The sequence below is a fragment of the Diabrotica undecimpunctata genome, chromosome 6, assembly GCF_040954645.1.
Source record: "Diabrotica undecimpunctata isolate CICGRU chromosome 6, icDiaUnde3, whole genome shotgun sequence".
Taxonomy (NCBI): domain Eukaryota; kingdom Metazoa; phylum Arthropoda; class Insecta; order Coleoptera; family Chrysomelidae; genus Diabrotica; species Diabrotica undecimpunctata.
The window spans coordinates 136,113,083-136,133,409 of record NC_092808.1 but is presented as its reverse complement, the minus strand read 5'-3'; the positions used below and the strand labels follow the sequence as shown (position 1 = coordinate 136,133,409).

General features: G+C 32.7%; 1 protein-coding gene across 4 annotated transcripts; it reads left to right on the top strand.

The window, feature by feature from the left end:
- The first annotated feature begins 795 nt into the window (after window positions 1–795).
- On the top strand, window positions 796–11,633 carry LOC140443960 (uncharacterized). 4 transcript variants are annotated; one of them, XM_072535498.1, is made up of 4 exons: window positions 796–829; window positions 1,701–2,143; window positions 3,979–4,788; window positions 8,658–11,633. In XM_072535498.1, the coding sequence occupies exons 2-4, from the start codon at window positions 1,710–1,712 to the stop codon at window positions 10,954–10,956; spliced, it is 3,543 nt and encodes a 1,180-aa protein (XP_072391599.1). In that variant the 5' UTR covers window positions 796–829; window positions 1,701–1,709; the 3' UTR covers window positions 10,957–11,633. The 4 variants fall into 4 exon arrangements, with proteins under 4 accessions (XP_072391599.1, XP_072391600.1, XP_072391598.1 ...); XM_072535499.1 differs by lacking the exon at window positions 796–829 and adding an exon at window positions 846–1,206; XM_072535497.1 differs by lacking the exon at window positions 796–829 and adding an exon at window positions 846–1,222.
- Window positions 11,634–20,327: the final 8,694 nt, after the last annotated feature.

Below are 20,327 nucleotides of genomic sequence, written 5' to 3'. Positions count from 1 at the left end.
CATATCCTCAAATAAAAGATGAAAGTGTAATTGAGGGGAGTCAAATTTTTAAAATTCTTGAAAAAGTGATGGAAATGAGACGTCAGAGATACCAATTTCCCACTCTATTACAAATAGAAAATATTCGAATCGAATAATTTTTTTCTAGTTTTTAGTTTAAATGTGGAATTTTGAGTTTCTTTTGTTAGTCTTATTTTATAGAATGTGTTTAGAATTAAGGAGCCCTGTTTTAGTTTATACCTATTGATGCTGCTTTGTCGAAATAAATTTTTTTCAAATTTAAAATGTTTTTTTTTTGTCTTATTCTTTTTCTGTCCGAATTAACCCGTATTCACGGCTAAATATGATTTATAATACAAAATAATGCTATGTCAACACGTAGGGGCGAATTCGGACACTAAATAACCCAAAAAATTAAAGTGCGGCAGTAAAATTTTAAAACTTTTATCAGAATCCTTTATGCTGGGGATATTAAAGTATTTAAATTATTTTTTTGGAATTTTTTAGAACTACTTCAAACAATTTATTGTCAAAAAACCGCGAAAATCGTCCGGATTCACCCCGAGTAACGGTAATTCATATTTTAGCAAAGAATATATAATCAAAGAATATAGACGCTTAAGCTTAAGCGTCTATATTCTTTGATATAATGTAGCCGCTTACTGTCACTGTCACTAGTGTCATTTGTTCTTGTTCCATGGTGGTGGCTTTCAGTTTCAAAAACAAGAAACATTTTAAATGCAATTTACATGAAAATTAATGTTAAACATAGATAAAGAATATATATTACTGAACTAAACACCCAATAAAAATCATTGTACAATAATCAGTGAAGCAGAATTCATTGATATAAATTTCAGGTCCTTACATCGTAACATCTTACTCCACTAGCACCTTTCATAATGAACAAAAAATAATAGCAAAAAACAGAAACTTATTAAATATTTCCGGTTATTTTACCAATTTACCAAAGAATATAGACGCAGTCTCCTGCACTCTTTGCTTCAAGTGCATACATGAATATTTAATTTGTTTTTTCTTTTTGGAATAATCATAAAAACAAGAATTTTTATAATGTTGATAAATATTGTGTAATATCAAATAGCACTTGAATGGTTTTTATCATTTGATCATTGACCGGTGATTTAGGTTGAGATTAAATTGTTATCAAAAATTTTGTAAGACGTGAATGAGTACCAATTTAATGTAAGTTTGGTTTTTGGTAAGTTAATTTTTCCTAGGTTATTCTTTAGATTTTAGGCAGCTTACCTGTTTTATATTGCCTGCCCACCTCCGTTTTTACCTCATCAGCCCTGGCTCATACTTTTGCATAATTATTCATCTATACATATGTTTGTTTTTCCAGCAATTTTATGAAGTACATTTATGTCTGAAGGCTCAATAGTTTGTTGTTTGATGATTGTTCTGATTATTCTTGTACTTTGTTTTGTTATTTTTTACTTCTACCAAGAAGTTCTATCAAGATCAAGTTTACACTTAAGCTGTATTTCTGAAAACATCTATTTACTAACACCTAGAAATTTGGTAACCACTGGAAGTCAAGTATAATTTTCTTTACATAAAGTGTAACAGGAGCATATCACAATTGCATCCTGCTATATTTTTGAAGTGTTTTTGAATAAGGTAGTTTATTACATGGAATCAAATCAGTGCAATTTTTATTAACACTTATTTTTTAGGAGAACCTAATGGGTGACCAGGTGGACTTTGCTAGAAGATTTCATAATCTTAATGGAGATTTAAGGAAAGAAAGGACCAAAAATCTTTATAAGCTTTTAAAAACAATTGTTATTGAAAATGAAGAACAATTAGATAGTGCCTTAAAAAGCCTAAAACCTAAATCTTACCAAGAAAACTTGTTTTATATTGACACTTTAATTTATTTTAAAAGATCCAACGAACTCCTAGAGGTTCTAAAAGGAGGAAATGATGTTTACATAAGTAAAATTTTGAAGCAAGCATGGTTTTTCCAAAATATATTTGATAATGTTGAGCCTGACACATTCGTAACAGAATTTTTACCACATGTATCATATGCTGTTAAGAAGAAATTTCTAAATAGAATTTCAAATCACTGGAATGAGCAAAAATTAGACTCACTCTTTGAAGTTCTTCTAAAGAAGTAAGTATAACTCATGTGTTGTCATTAACATAACCATTTATACATTCAGATCAGCTCCAATATCCTCAAATTTTCTAAAATTTTTCTTTTTGTTCTGGTCTAGTCCTTTGTTCTGTAATTCTTTTAGTTTGTGTATCTTGCCTAGCAGCAAATATAGATCCAATTGCCCCTAGTGTTTACTTTGACATCTTGAATTAGTAGTATTTACCAAACTGTGGAATTTAAATATGCTTCTTTTTGTATTGGCTCCATACTAAAGTAACTGAATATATATAATATTGCTCTAAAGCTATTTTCTAAGCCACAATTTTACTGTAAAATCAACTTTGTTTGAAATCAAAACGTCAAATAAACTTAATTTTTAACTAAAATTGTGGCTTATTCCCACCACAAATAGTAAATTTAATATATAAGTGGCAGCAAAAGTGTTAATAAATGGCTCAATTAGATTAGGCTAGGTTAGGTTTAATATGAGTGGGTGCTTAACCACCCTTCTACTTGACCTAAGAGGTCTATTGTGGCTCATCCCTAGGTTAAAGTTGTCCCTTTAGCCCAGGCTTTTTAACAGTCTATTATGACCTTAGATAACCCACTATTATATTCAGTAGATTTTGTTGTGTAGCCTTTTTTAGCATTAGATATTCATGCTCTGAGTTTTGCTCTTACAAGATAGTGGTCAGAGTCTATATTAGCAACTCTACATGCTCTTATGTCCAATACATTTGAGAAATGTTGACTTTCAATAACTATTTGGTCAATTTGGTTTTTTGCGTGACTGGTGATTGCAATGTGACTTTGTGGATATTTTTGTGGAGGAAACATATACTTACTACCATCATTCCCAATGATGCCGCGAGTTCAATTAAGCTAAACCATTTTGGTTGCTGACCACATGAAGACTATGTGCATCGATAGTTGGTCGCTAGATTATCCCTAGATTACCAATAATAATTTTTGTCAGTATATGGGAAATGAGTCGAATTTTTATCTCGTTCTGGCATTGCCTGCAGTACTTTCCAGTTTCTCATTATATAGGGTCTTTTCCTCGTCTTTTTTGTCTCAATGGTAGCATGAATATTGATGATACTGTAGTAAAAGAACCTACTCTTATTCAGATTCTACAAATCCTTGGACTTATCAAGTTGAATCTATGAGCGTTGATTTCATGTGTTTGTTTAATATGAATCCCATACCAAAAATATGATTACTGTGATCTCCGCTTTAGTATAAAGTGTAGTTCTTTTTATATAGGCTGCCACTACCTGTCCACCTGATTTCTTGAAGTTCTATGATGTCTACTGAGTATCCATCTAGTGTTCTAGATGGTAGATAGATTTCTTAACTTATCTGGCATTCCAAGTAAATAAACCAATATAATTAACACTATTTCATTTGCCAAGTCGTCATTTTCTGTAAGATTGGGGAGTTCCCGTTCTTTTAATGGAGGGAGTAGGGTATTAACTATTAACCCACGGCCAAACCCCCAAACAAGTATTTTCTGTCGAGGCTTATTCCCTTAGATGATTTGTTCTAATTTTAAGGCGCTGGAAACTCCCCGTTTACCATCTATCTTCTGCTACATAATTCACACCCTTTGTATGCCATGTACCCAGTGGTTACTTGGCAAAAGCTTTCGTGGACATGAGAGTAGGATTTGTTTACAGAAGCTGAGTTCTATTCTAGAACCTCCCACCCTTTCGTCAGAAACAGTGGACATTATTAGGAGTTTTATTACAGTATGTACGTCGGCCTCGGTAATCTATACTGCCTACAAGATCCTTTACCAGCCTTAAACCATCCTATAGATATATTTCACTTAAAATCATATTTTTCAGATATGGCTTACCCTTGGCAGTGTCAATCTTACACAAATGCAGTCCTTCTAAAATCCGAACTGCAATTGTTGAGCATGATTTAGAGTTAAAATCAAATCAAGTACTTAACATATACAATAAAAGTGAAGAGCTATTCATATTTTATGTGAATTTCAAACAAAAGGAATACAATGATTGGAAGGTATTAGATAATATAGCTATTACAAATCCAGAACTTGCCTTGCAACTTCAACGAGAAGAAAAGATTTGTTTGTACCGAGTTGGCAAAAGAACTTCTAAAAAAATGTTTAATATAGTTAATGATGACATATTAAAAGATTGTGAATATTACCTACGGTTTTTAAACAATGCCATAGTTGTTCGAAAATTAGGTAAAACTTTTGAAACTTTATTTAAAAATATGTTTCCTAACCAGCTCAATCGTGTAATATTCAGTAGGAGCTTTAATTTATTAAACTATTACCCTAAACACAAAAGATGGGATTTATTGAAACAAACTTTTATCGAGCAATTCAATGGCGAAGAATTAAAAGATCTTTTGCTAGGTTTTCATTCAATGATACAGCTAAATCCACCCAGAGAAATTGTTGAATTATGGGCTGAAGCTCACTATAAAAAACGAGAGGGAGGTCACAATCACTTTCTTAAATATTACCCACCTTCAAAAGCTATACCGACCCTTAAGGAAAAAATTAATGTCACTTCTGACGTACATAGGAAAGTATCTTTGGTAATATTACTGATAGAAACATGTAACTACAATAAAGATTTGGATGCGCTGGAGGAAGTTTTGAAATATATATGTTTGAGGTAAGATCTATTATTTATTTAATATTTTGGGTTTTGCATGTAACGATTTAGGCGAGACAATGAACCAATAAACCTGCAATTTTTTCACTGAAAAGTGATGATTTCGAAATGAAAATTGCATTATTGGAAAATGGGTTTTCCAAAGTGCATTTCTAAGTGATGAAAAATGATAGATTTGTAATTCGGAAATAACGGAAATGAGCACATATTTTGTATCGACTGCCGACAAAACTTCACGAGACGAGGCCCATCTTGGGCCCCAGGTACCTCGGAGACACCATCGCCATTCATGATATTCTTTTAAACGATTCCAAAAACCCCTAAGTAACGAGTTTGCTCCGATTTTGTATCAATTTTGCATAAAACTCGTGACGATGTCCGTACTGCGCACCAGGTGCCTCGGAGATCATCGCTGATATTCGTGTTGCACTCATCACCGTCAATTTTTTTTATGTTTATTTACAATCTAAATTATTACAGAGTATTAAGTAAATGTGTTACAGGATTTGGGCGCGAAGGAGAGACATCTAATGATTACTCGCCTTATTCTACTTTGGTTTAATTTTGAAGTAGGTGTTGGGGCCAGGTTCTATCGAGTCTTCTTGTGGCTGGACCATTGTTGAATAATTCCCTTACTACCTCATTTTCATGGTGAATGGTATGTTCATTTTGTGACTCCGTGGCTCGATGGATTTCTTCTCTGATGAAAGGAATCTTTAAGTGGTAGTGAAGTGTTTGATTACTTACTTACCATGGTGCATCCACTATCGATCTTAGCACTTTAGACTGGAATCTTTGGATAATATTCAGCGACGTTGGCTTTGCACAGCCCCATAGGTGTAGTCCGTAGAACCAGATAGGTTTAAGTATGGCTTTGTACAGAAGAATTTTGTTTTGGATGTTAAGTTTTGATTTGAATGTCGAAGTGATGCCGGAATTTGAAGTCGAGCTGCCTTCTTTTGGTCTGGATATGTTTCTTCTAAATGAGACGTTGGTCAACATGGACGCCAAGGTATCTAGTCTGTTGGTAAATGTTATTTGAGTTGATTTTGTTTTATTTACTTTTGTTGCCCATTTCGTATACCAATCACTGAGTATGTTCAGATGATATTCCAGGTTTTGTGAGGCTTGTATTGGATCTTCATTTACAGCTAGTATTGCTACGTCGTCAGCAAAGGAAATTGTAGTATTATTAGTCTCTGATATATCGGCAGTGTAGAGTGAGAAAAGCAGCGGCCCTAAAACACTACCCTGCGGGACTCAGGAGTTGATAGGACAGAGGTTGGATTGTTGGTCTTTGAATTTTACAGAGAAATATCTATTTGATTTGTAGGAGTTAAGTAGGAGGAAATAGTTACTGGATAGTGCTATTTTTACTTTGTAAAGCAGACCTCTGTGTCAGACTTTGTCAAACGCTTGTGAGATGTCTAGAAATACAGCGTTGCAGTATTTCTTTTCTTCAAGACTTTTTGATATTTCAGTCCATCATTCCATCATTCGATGGACTCGTTGGATAGTGGAGTGATTTTCCCGAAAACCAAACTGATGTTTTGGAAGTAATGTTAGGAATCCATGATCTGCGTAGATCCTTTGTAGCAGCAATCTTCCAAAAACTTTGCTTACGGTTGGGAGTAGGCTGATGGGTCAATAAGATGGTACTTTATTAGGCTCTTTTCCTGGCTTGAGGATCATAATGACTTCAGCAAATGACAGTCTGGTCATTTGCTGTAGGTTTGTAAGGTAATGTTCGAAGGTTTCGTTGTTTGCAGCTTTGATGGCTACTCCAAGTTGCCTACGTAGTCTATTGAATATATGTAGATGTATGTTGTTTCTAGATCTTTGTCAGGTTCTCCTCGCACGACGTTCTTCAGCAATGAGTTGGTGAATGTGCAGAGGAACATTGAGTTGTGATATGTGTTGGTTTGCATTCAGTTCGTGGTGTAGATTGCCATGCCGCTTTTTGCATAAGTGTGGTGAAGTATTGAGCTGCTGTATCTATGTCATGTTTGGATTTGATCCGCCGATTAAGATTGGTGTTTTCTTCTAGGTAGGATTGAAAATCTGCCCAGTTAGTGTTTTTTGACGTGAGTTGAGGAGATGGTGTGTTGTTTATAACTGTAGTACTCAGGCTCATAATAACAGGTGTATGATCCGATGAGAGATCATAGCTCAATTCTATTAGACAGTTGTTTCTGGACACTCCTTTGCTTATGTAGTAGTCAAGTAGATCTGGAAGTTTTCTGGGGTCACTCGGCCAGTACGTAGGGATTCCGTTGGTGTAGCAATCATAGTTGTTGTCGTCATTGCTTTTAGAAGATTATGACCTTTTGTTGTTGTGAGTCTTGAGCCCCAGTGTGTGTTTCGTATTCTAGTCTCCCCCGGCTACGAATTTACTGCCAAGAAATTGGAAGAAGAAAATGCACTTTGGAAAATGCATTTTCCAAAGTGCAAATAAATGGAAGTGTGATTGGTATCCACTTGGTTAGTATTAAAACTAATAACACAGATTGTAATCTTTGTTAATGGGGTGTACTTATAAATAATTTAAGAGTGAGATTTCCCAACTTCAGGTAATCAGGTAAAATAGAATTTATTTTAAGATAATATTATCAAAAAGAACAGGAAACAAATAATAGAATATTTAGAAAGCTCGTTAGCAGTTTAATCACTTTGTTAAAGAAAACATTAAAATGTAATTAGCAAGGGATTATTGCCCTCAATTCTTGCGGGGAATGGCACATAATTTATCGTATTAGTATATAGGAAATACATATAAAGATCAAATATATATTATAATAATAAGTTAATTAACGAGATAGCTAGGTCGAACACAATGTAAGTAGTAATAACTATTTAAATATATTTTTCGGTCAATTCTCTTTTCGGGCAATTGTTTTTCTGCCAATTGTCTATTTGGGCAATTGTCCATTCGAGGAATTGCTTTCGGGGATTTGTCTTTCGGGCAATGGTCCTAGATCCTGACAGAACAGCGGCAAGAAAAACTATGAAAATGGACAGAACATTTTAAAGAAAAGCTTGAAGGAGGCGAACCCTGATATACCATTAAACCAAGCAGACAACGAAAATATGTACCTTAACTGTACCTTAAATAGTGGCTCTTTATAGTGAACTATTATGTCCAACACTATTTTGCACCGTTACATGATAACATAATATGGCATAGTTGGGTTGCTGGATAAGGAAGTTCCTTTGAGAGGGGTGTTGCCAATTCTTGCCAGTAATTGTAATGAGTATGAGATAACTGCAAATTGCGTTGTTGCAGATTTTTTACCAATGAGATTGGTTAGATGCTACATCTTCTCGATACTGCTGTACGGAGTAGAGACTTGGACTTTAAACAAGAGCAATACCGATAAACTAGAGGCCTTCGAAATGTGGATATACAGAAGAATTTTAAAAATACCTTGGACAGACAAAATAACAAATAGTGTAGTTCTTGGAAGAATGAACAAAGAATATCTTAGTCATGTGATGAGAGGGAAAAAGTACCGATTGCTCCAGTTAATTATCCAAGGAAAGATTCAGGGCAAACGAAGCGTGGGGAGACGACGTATAACTTGGCTGCGCAATTTAAGAGACTGGTTCCAGTGCACATCTAACCAATTATTTAGAGCAACAGCTTCAAAGATACGAATAGCAATGATGATTGCCAAACTCCGTAGCGGAGAGGGCACTTGAAGAAGAAGAAGAAGAAGATTTTTTAGAAAGCCTTGAAAATTGTGTTCTTTTTTCGCCAACGGGACTAACAAAGAGTATTAACTAATACCCATTGTTAGTGAGACTTTAATTGCAGTTTAAGATTATGTTTTTATTTTTCTATAAATAATAAAATTCAATTATTGTTTTAGGCATAGAAACGAAGAACCGATGTTTCGTACAAATGTGTTGTATACATTGAAAATGGTATGCAAGTTAGAAGACTTTAATGAAAATCACTGGAAGTATATTGAAGAACAACTCCAAATATTAAGAGCACAAAAAAAATTTTCACTTAAGAACAATGGAGATCTTGTTGAAAAACATTTGGAATATTTAGTTAAGAATGGTAAAGATTATAAACCATTACTTATTCAATACCTTAAAGATATGGTTATTGAACACCGTATTAGAGATTTATGTAAAATAGATTTATTCGTGAGTAAGCGTCTTTACACAGACATGGTGGAGCATATCGAAGATGTTGTTAGTAGTGTTACTGATTATTCTTATAGTATCCGTTTTAAACGTGATTTTTTCTTAAAAATTCTGAAATTTTGTCAGAATAATCCCGAATTTTGTATTAAAATTGTAGATTTTCCACTATTTGTGCAGTTAATACAAGACAATTTTAGTAAAAACTCTAAATATGATAATCAAATAATAGCAAATGTCATTTTATACAATGTAAAATTTCCTCAATATGCTGTAGAATACAATAGAGATATATTTGAAATACTGCGACAAGCTACTGTTGAAGGTAAGTATTTAGGTCCATTTGATTTACTTTTTACTAAAATAATTCTTACCAAAGATCGAGACGATTTCGCAAATAAAATGTTAGAATTTTATTTTGAAGAATTCTTCAAGAGCAATCCGGTTTCACACATTGTCTGCTGGTTTCTAAAAAATGAACCAAAGATTTTATCTTCTTATATGAGCATAGTAGCAGAAAAGTGTGCCACGTGTCTTGATGACAACAAAATTTATAGACTAATAAGACATTATTCACATTTAGGATTTGATAAAATAGTGAGCGATTCTCTCATAGCGCAACTAGACAAGAATAATGTTGCCCTTCCAAGATTATTACTAATACCAATATCTATCCTACTTTCTACTGATGATTTTATAACTTTTGTTTCTGAAAGATATTTACCCAAAAAGGACGAACTTGATCTAATGGATGATGAAATGCGTGAAATTTATATGGTTCAGTGTGAAGTAGCCAAAATACTTGCTTACGTTGATGAACCTTACAAAATGCTTCCCACAATAATGAAATTTTGCAAAGGAGGCTTTTTACAATCCGCCTTACCATCATTGCAAAAAGCTTTTCATAGATCTCCAGAGAGAATACTTTACTCATACGTAGAAACTTTGTCAAAGCAAGCAATATCTGCGAGGAAACACGCCATATTCCTCAGCTGCGAAATTTTGGACAAACAACATACCTTACATTTATTGACAAATACAAAAGAGAGTAATATATCAAGTTTAAAATATCTATTCTCCGCAACTTTAAAGTATTTTCGGAAGAATCCATCTGAAGAGCTATTGAATAAAGTTATCGAGAATCTGAATAGCATTGATATTAACGATAAAGTAACTTTGGGTAGTTTAAAGGACGTTATTATACCTGTCAAATATAGAGCACCATATATCGAGAAATGTTGGAAGTACTTTGAAGGATTGCCAACAAAAGGTGTTAAAATAGCCGAATATTTGAATGCTTTTCTGAATCACATGTCTGCAGATAATAATATATTAACAATATTGTCGGCGCCATTCATAAGCGATATTATCAACTGTTACTTCCCTGTTATAGACGAACGACCTAGTTATATCGATGATTTTGTAGTACGTGTGTTACAAACTCGAGTACCAGAAAGAAACAGGAACTTCGAAATTGTGTTTGATATTTTGTCGAAATTTTCTGATAAGATGAGAATTTCATTTTTTAAATCATTTATTAACAATAATCCCGACCAACAACTGCTAGCTTTGTTCGCCGAAAATTGGTATAAATACTTCACTTTGATCGACAGTTTTGGTGAACATATTTCTTTGAAATTGAATTCGTTTAAATTGGAAAATTTGTCTCTTGGTGATCTAGCTACCAAAACTGTAAATTACTTGGAACAACTAATCACAGACTTTGGATATTATTGCTTTGAACGTTTCACGGAACAATTTAAGGACGCCTTTAATCACTTCGATATAGTGGAAGAATATAAGTTTTATGTGGCTATTTTGAAGTATAAGATAACACCAACTACTTGTTCTTTGGTACTAAACAATATGGGTAGCGTGAGTGACGATGAAAATATAAACCTTCGAAATACCTTCAATGAAATTATTAACATTATTAAAAGTGTTGAAACACCAATTGTTCGCATTAATTTAAAAACGTTTCTTATTAATAACTATGTGTATACATTTTTATCCTGAACTAATTTAAAACAATTTCGTTATTTAAATCATTAAGTATTTTTCAAAATAACTTTTGAAGCGAAACTTCTAAACTGGTGTTGTATTTTTAATTTCTGTGTAGTATAATTCTGAGGCGATCGTCAGGAAATTAACGACGCGAAATAGTTGGAACAATCCAGTTACTCGACGAGGAGAGTCCATTATACAAAATGTAAAATTTTCCTTTTTAATAATTCTGCTCCAACTGTATATGAAACGTTTACTGCGATTAAGGATTTTAGAAAATCTCGTTTTGTCTCGAAACAATCTTGAAATGTATATTTTTGTTTTGATCTCGAACCCGTACATCTTATCTTGTCTTGTCTCGAAAATCTCGATATGTAATATGTTAACAATAAATTTGGCAAATGATTGCTCACCACTTTTCATACCACTTACCACGAATGGTAAATACAGTATATTCAATCAACTTACACCTTTAAACGATTAAGGGAATTCGCAGAAAACCTTTCGTTGTAAAGTATAATTTCACTATTTGAGAGAGTGAGTCATCGTTTAAAGGCCCAGAAATGCGGAAAGCCGTTTGAAAATCCAGTGACGTACACTTACTTTTATTTTAACGTTACCTAATTATATTTTATTTTTCAAATATTAATGTTCGAAATAGGCCACAATATATTTATTTACAAGTTTTTACTGACGTTTCGATCTCTATATCCAAAGACCGCTTTCAAAGATATAAATGATAGTTATATTTATTTTATTTGTTTATTATTAGATATTTTTATAATCTTATATTGTTTATTTTCTTTTTTTTGTCTATCTTTAAAAACAAAATAGAGATCGAAACGTCAATGTATTAAAAATGTAAATAGATATATTGTGGCTTATGTCCAACCTAAAAATACAGAATGCCACAAACAAGCAGCTATAGAAAAATAAATATATCTGTCATTTGTATGTTTGAAAACGGTCTCTTTATAGAGATCGAAACGTCCGTAAATTAAACATTTGAATAAATATATTGTGGCTTATTCCCAACATTATTTCTAAAAATACAGAACGACAAGCGAAAAGCCATAGAAAATAAATAGTACTATCATTTGTATAATTGAAAACGGTCTCTGGATATAGAGATCGAAACGTCAATAAATAAACATATGAATAAATATTTTGTGGCTCATTCCCTACATTCCCCTAAAAATACAGAATGCCACAAACAAAAAGCTATAAAAAAGAAGTAATTTTGCAGAAAGTTTACTGATACCAACCGGCTGTCGCGGAAGTTACGCTAAAACGTCTTTTGACGTGACCCGTCCTTAAAGAGTTACACAATGAAATTTTTTTAAAACAAATTTTAAGACAGTTTCCACACCACTCCAGAGGTATGTCTTGTGGCGCGATACTTTTTTTAAATGGGTGTTCGCCAAGAGCCATATTGTCTTATTAAATAAAATGAACAAAACACTTAAACAGTATAAAACAAAACAAAATAAAATCCTATAAAACAAAATAAAATTCTATAAAAACAAAATAAAAATAATGTTTGATGTGTTTAAACACAAACACTATACACACTTACTATGTTCTTCTCGTTTTTTTTTGTTTTTGGTTTTTTTTTATGCTGATGTTCTTATTAAACTATTAGAAAATATTATTCGCTGTCTAAACCTGAAGATGCAGTGCTGCTATCGCTGTCATTATCTTCACCACCTGGTGTAATTATAATTGGCTCTAGTAAAACTTTGATATGAGTGTCAAGTTCCCACATACGATGTTCTTCTTTAATTATGTGGCCTATACATTTAGCCCATTTCTCTGGAGTTACATGGAGGATTGCTTGAATCAAAAGTTTCTTAATTTCGTTTAATTTGAACGTTTTGTTATTGCGTGCTACTTCTCCTTTCACTTGCTCCCAGATAAGTTCAATGGGATTAAGTTCGCAATGATAAGGTGGTAGACGCAGAACTTTGACACCATAATCTTTTGCAGTTTCATCTACAGCATATTTAAGATATTCAATTTTCCTTAACCGTGCAATGTCAAGTAGCTAAATTTTGAGCATTGATTCTTCGTATGCAATCCCCTTTTCTGTAAGCCATTCTTGAATCCTCCCTTTCAATTTCTTTAATAATCACCTGTTTTTTTTTCGACTCAAATTGAGGAAAACCATCATCAAGAAACCCTGTATCACTTCCTATATGGGTGACGATTAAACGCCGTCCCTTTCCTGATGGAGCTTTTAATCCTGTATATCAGCCTTCTATAAATGCTTCGCGTTTACTTTTGACATTTAAATCTTGCCAAACTTTTCCAACTGTATGACCTTTTCCAACCTTGGGTAATCCAGGTTTCATCCAAATAACATATTTTGCGTCCAGTGCTGCGAATTTTGCGTATTTCTTCTAAATATTTTCTTCTCCTCACAATAATTTTATTTTTTTCTAATAGCATACTTTTTCTGTTGAGTTTTACTTATCGAAAGTTCATTTCACGCATGGTCCTGGTTAAGACTCTACGAGATATCTTGGGTAAGGAGTCATCGTTTTGGAGCTCTTGAGAAATATTTTTTAGTGTTGGAATTTCACTCCGAAAATAAAGTGAATGAATTTTTCGACGTATAATATTCCTTGTCTCGTCATCCAAAACAATGCTTTTCCTACCTCTAGTTTTACCTTTTTCTTGCTTTTTATTTTCCGATGTATTTTTAAGTACACGATAAATACAGCTAACGGATACTTTTGTTAAACTGCTACAAATGTCGACCGCTTGGCTAACATTTAATTCCATTTTTCTGCCGACAATTCCTTCATAAACGTTTCGTATTATTACCTTCTCTTCGGACGTTAACATTTTCCGTCTCTTTTGCGGCATTTCATTTTTGGAATCAACATCAGAATTTTGCAGTCTTCTCTTGGAACAACTCGGTTTTTCGTCCAACTCCAATAAAACTCAAACCAAATAATCACAGAATATAACTAAAAATTTACTATAAAACGACAAACTATAACACTCATATTATCAATAACACGTTTTATCAATAACACAAACTTATCGCATAAAATACCCTACCCTCAGAAACGCCAATGTAATGAACTATTGTTGATGGGCACTCGCTCGACAAAAACTAGTTTTACGGGTTTCTGTGGATCTGAATTGAAACGGGGTTCCGTCGCTAATTCCAAAGTTGCCAAACGATTGAAAAATATTGTTTTAAAATATCGATTTTTATTTTATAAATTTAAATATGTAACAAAACGGAACATATAAATAAAATTTATTTCATTACAATTTTGTGCTTAATTTTTACTATTGAAAAAATCAGGTTTTTTTGTATTTTTATGACATTAATAATCGCTGCGTGGAAGAATACAGGTTTTGTATGACCATAATTACTACTTGTGAACAAGAATTGGCTACACTGTTCGACAACTTCTGGTCAAGTCTACTATAGAGAAGCACAAATAAATATACTACTTTATATATTCTGTAATTTCTTATGAGGAAACGCAAATTGCAATCGAGAAAACAGGCAGTTTTCGAGGGCCGCTGTGTACATTTAAATTTGAGGATATTCGGCGTTTAAACTATGATATCACTCTTCTAAATTGAGGGTTTCTACTATAGTAAAAGGCACGGTAAACTGCACTGGTGTTCTCCATAATGCTTAAAACTTTGCTAAATTTTTGGTATAAAATAAATATATGTGTCATTAACCCGTTGTTCATAGCTTTGCATATTTTGTTACATTTTTTTTAATAAATAGTATTCTTGCATAATGTTATTTAACGTAAATTTCTTTCACCTACATGTTTAATAATTTTTTCTGAAACAAATTCTACTGGGCTAAGGATAATTTATATTTAAAGTAGATATACAAAGTACAAAAATATAAAATAAAAGGTGGCATTCGTTTTAAACCAACTTCTTTTAGAAGTATTTGTGCAAGCCTATATAGATGTTTGAGTTCTTTTTGTAGGTAATGGATTTCATTTTAAAGTATAAGTACATACAACCATTTTTGCCAATATTGTTTTACATTTAGGTTTTTGATGTACTAAAGTGGCAATTGGTATTATTTAGAGTGTCTTGGCACTCTTTTAAGCAGGAATTTTATTATAGGACGACACCACAACCTAATGTAAATAATAGTCCGGTAAAATAAGGATGCAACCTCGGAATGAAAGATAATAAGCTGAAAATTTGCATACGTCTTTATTTTGATGGTATAAAACTTAACTCAAAAGTCTCATTTAATCACGTGTCCGCGACTTAAGATATTTAAGGTCAAAGGTCACGAAAATGAGTTTTCTGCAAATATCTCGTTTCCCTTACACTTTATGACATTTAAGGTGGTAAGAAAAATTGTAGAATGGAAAATTCTCTTCAATTTTTGTCTCAAGTACTTTTATGTACCTTCAACCCTTCTTAAGATAGAGCGCAAAGAGTGGGGGACCGCTTACCTGTGTATACGGTAACGCGAAGTCAGCCAGTAGGATTCAATAAATAATAAGTTATATAGTTAATTATTCACTTAAAATATAATTATTATCATTAAATTTTTATTATTTATTATTTAATAAACTATATTTATAGATATTAATTATAAAATATATATTTTTTATATAATATTTATTTTATTTTTAACAAACATACAATATTAAATGAAATATTTCAAATGAACTTTAATGATATTTTTAACAGCTGTATATACGATAAATTAAGATCAAGTGCAGAATTCAACAATAATCATTTTTATATTTAATTAAATACTGAAAAAATCATATGTATTATTTTTTTTAAATTATATATTTATTTATTAATCCAATAATCGATTTATTAAAGTTACAAATATAATATATATTCTTTTATTATGTATGGTTAATATTTTTGGATTAATTTTCTTCTTCATCGTCTTCTTCTTCTTGTTCTGCTTCTTCTTCCTCTGACTGCTCAATATCGGATTCATCATCATCATTCTCGTTTATTAAAGTATCAGAATAAAAATATTCAAGAATATCAGGTGCATATTCACTTTTTTCATTGAAATCATCTGAAGTTGATGAAGCGTTTAGACATGATTGTCCATTACACTGCCCACAAATACGTATGTCGATGCTAAGATGTCGTTTTCAACTGAACGATAAAATAAATTTTTTTCGGTAAAGAAATACTAACGCAAAGAAATAGCTCTACTCTACCATTCTCATCATCAAGTGAAATATCCCTCCACCGCTATTGTGCGTATATACATAAAAGTCCCAAACTCATTCGCCACGGTGTGTAGAAAGTCATATTAAAAAAAAACCGGTTAGGTCATATATAACAAAGGAGCATCTGCTACAGCTTCGCAGAAACAGCAACCGCCATACAAGAGATTTGTATTTCGAGATATAATATTCGTAGTAATATGGACGAAAAGTATTTTATTTAATATTGTATATATAAAAAATATATATTTTATAATTAATATCTATAAATATAGTTTATTAAATAATAAATAATAAAAATTTAATGATAATAATAGTATTTTAAGTGAATAATTAACTATATAACTTATTATTTATTGAATCCTACTGGCTGACTTCGCGTTACCGTATACACAGGTAAGCGGTCCCCCACTCTTTGGGCTCTATCTTAAGAAGGGTTGAAGGTACATAAAAGTACTTGAGACAAAAATTGAAGAGAATTGTTCATTCTACAATTTTTCTTCCCACCTTAAATGTCATAAAGTGTAAGGGAAACGAGATATTTGCAGAAAACTCATTTTCGTGACCTTTGACCTTTAATATCTTAAGTCGCGGACACGTGATTATATGAGACTTTTGAGGTAAGTTTTATACCATCAAAATAAAGACGTATGCAAATTTTCAGCTTATTATCTTTCATTCCGAGGTTTGCCCCCTTTTTTGCCTTATTTTACTGGATTATAAGTACTTCTAGTCATGAATATTATGTGTCCGTAAAGTATGGAATAAATTCGATATTTCCTTAATGGAAAGCCTTTTAAAAAAAATCTAAAACACGTCGATTTTTAAGTTTAATGTTCTACATTCTATAACAAAATTTCACTATAAAAGTTTATACACATTAAGGTAATGACGTCATCGGCCCTTTTTTAATGTAACACCCTATATTTTGTGACAGTTTTAGCACCGAACAACGATCGGTGGATCGATAAAAATGAGCTGATTTCAAAAAAGTATAATACTCGGGATCCAATGGATATAATTTGAAAGATATGCGCTTAGAAAATCAATTATTATCAATTGCAAAAAAGTAGCCTAATACTAGTTTTTAGTGAAGTGTAGTTATTTTTAGTAAAGTTCAATAACAATTAAGTAGTACAATAATTGTATTAATACGTGAGTACTCTATAGTATTGCTTAGAATTAATTTGAAGTAGAAATGAATTTGAGTGTAAAGCAAAGAATTGAAATACTCATGATGATTGGGTATGGAGACAAATCGCGAACTCAGATGGAAGTTTGTAATTTACTTAATGAGAAATATCCAGAAAGGCCCATAACGCAGTCAACAGTAAGATTGAAAAGAAATTTCGAGAAACTAGTACGGTTGAAAATGCACGCAAATCAGGTCGTCCCTTTGTAAATTATGATACATTACATATTCTACTTGCATTTGAAGAAGATGCGCACACTTCTGTTCGTAAGGTTAATCATGATATCGATGTTTGCAAAACAACGGTACTCAAAGTAATAAAACTTGAAAAATGGCACCCCTTTAGATACACGGGATGCAGGAATTAAACGAGAATGATCCAGATAAAAGAATACAATTTTGTGACACAATGATGTATAACTGCCACCGAAACGCTCTCTTGGTTCAAAATATTATTTTTTCTGATGAGGCAACATTCATATTAAAGGGGCCAGGTCAACCGTCAAAATTTTAGATACTGGACAAAAGAAAACTCCAACTTGGTGCAGGAACATAATACACAATAACCGCAAAAGGTAAACGTATGGGCTGGCGCTGTAAGAAATAGAATGATCGGCCCTACTTTTTCGAAGGTAATTTAAACGAGCCAGAATACCTTCAGTTTTTAAGAGGTATCTACTTTAATTGATTTATTCCCCAGTAGAATTAATCCTGAAGGTTTTGATGAAAGTTTATGGTTTCAACAGGATGGTGCGCCTCCGCATCATGCTGTAGATGTTCGAAGGTACCTAAACGAAATTTTTTCGAACAGATGGATTGGAAGACGTGGACATATTGAATGGCCAGCAAGGGCGCCAGACCTCAATCCTTTGGATTATTTTATGTGGGATCATTTGAAGAATGTTGTTTATAAAACGAAAACTGCAAATATTGAAGACTTAAAAACAAGAATTCGTAAAGAAATAAACAATATTTCTCAAGAGACCATAAACAAGGTTCTACAAGAATTTGTACAATGTTTGGGTTACTGTCAAATACAACAAGGGCTACAATTCGAACATTTAAGATAAAGTCATGTATTAATTACTGGATTACTTTCAAGTTAATTATTATAATTTATTAATATAAGAAACCAATAAAAATTTATTTTCTAAGCGCATATCTTTCAAATTATATCCGTTAGTTCCCCAGTATTACGTTTTTGGAATCAGCTTGTATAATGAATTTTTTTTTAAAGGCTGCTCTTTAGGAAATATCGAATTTATTCCATACTTTACGGACACACTGTATAGTCTGGTCTTACAACAATAAAACTCTTCTACCTCATTACCCTTCGTGAAAGGGTTAAAAACAGAGTAAATCATAATTAGGCAGCTGTGATAAATAACATTTGAATGTATTGTTAATTTCGCTTTTAGAAAGTTCTCGATGTTATTATTTTATGTTATTGTGATGACAAAATGTATAATATTTAATTGTAATATTTAGTTTTATAAAAACAATCTTTGTTATCAAGAGTGAAATATATTTTATATATTGTCTTAAATTATTTTTTTTTTAATAAAATTGATATGACAATAATGTCTGATTTATTTCTTCTTCCTCAGCTTTTTCCTTTTCATGGGTTGTTCCTTACTCTTCGTCGCCGTTAATTTCTCTCCATCGGTCTTCTTCACCCAAACCTTTCGCTTTTGAGTCTTCTGCCACAATCGTTCCATCTTCTCCTCGGCTTTCCTCTACCTCCATTAACTTCTAAGAGCTCTATCCTTCGTCCCACATAGTTTTTATCTCTATGCCTGACATGACCAAATCACTGCAGTCTTTGTTCTTGAATATTTTTTGATACGTTAGTCACCCCGGTTCTTTCCTTAATCAAGTAATTTCTGATCCTATCGTAATCTTACTCACCACCCACCGTAACATTTTCATTTCAGCTACCTCCATCTTCTTGTCCTGAATCTTCTTTACAGGGCACACTTCACCGCCATACACAAACGCAGGTCTCATCACACTATTTTTCCTTTTAGCTCTTTCGATCACATCGTACCCCGCTCATTCGGGTTAAACCATCTACCCTGTATCCTGTGGGCAATTTCTCGATCTAGTGTCCCATTTTCCGTTATGTAGGAGCTTCTTCTTCCTTCTTGTTTCTTCTTCAATATTAGCTTCCTAAATAGTTTAAATTATCGCACCATCTTTTTCTTGGTCTGCCAATACTTCTTCGTCCATTTGGTGACCTATTTCGTGCTATTCGTACTATCCTATCTGTGTTCCACTCCAGTTTCCGTTTTATCACCCATCCATTTATGTCTTCTATATTGCATGCTCTTCTTATGTTTTCGCTTCTCTCAATATCCAACCGACTTTTCCATGATATTCGTCGGAGTATTTTCATCTCTGTTGTTTCTAGCAGTCGTCTCGTTTTAGATGTGTCAGGTCTTTTTTTCACTGCTTGTATTATTTCGTCCATTATTATATTAAATAAAAGTGGGCTTAACGAGTCACCCTGTCTGACTCCGCTTTGTACTGATATACACTGTGTTAATTTTCCATTTATCTTTGCCTGTATTCGATTATGGAAGTAGATGTTTTCGATGGTTTGTATAATATTGATTGGTATGTTTCTTTTATACAGTAGGTGTAAGACGTCTTCGACTTGGATGCAATCGAAAGCCTTTGTCAGGTCTATAAAACATAGATATGCTGGATTATTGTACTCAATGGCCTTTTCTGTGATTTGTCTTAGTACAAATACGAGGTCTACGCAGGATCTTCCGGATCTGAATCCTTGTTGTTCATCTGATAAAGTTGTTAGTTTATTGATTTTGTTGGTTAGGACTTTTGTGGTAAGCTTAAGTGCGGTGTTCAGTAGATTTATACCTCTATAATTGTTGCAGTCTTCAATTATTGTAGAAGTCAAGATATTTAAATTCTCCTACTCGTCCTAGTTTTTCTCTAAGAAATTCTATATCACCAACCATTTCTTT

Coding starts and splice junctions, on each gene's coding strand:
- LOC140443960 (XM_072535498.1), top strand. CDS start 1,710: ATGGGTGACCAGGTGGACTTTGCTAGAAGATTTCATAATCTTAATGGA. Junction 2,144..3,978: donor TTTGAAGTTCTTCTAAAGAA/GTAAGTATAACT, acceptor CATATTTTTCAG/ATATGGCTTACCCTTGGCAG. Junction 4,789..8,657: donor TTGAAATATATATGTTTGAG/GTAAGATCTATT, acceptor TTATTGTTTTAG/GCATAGAAACGAAGAACCGA.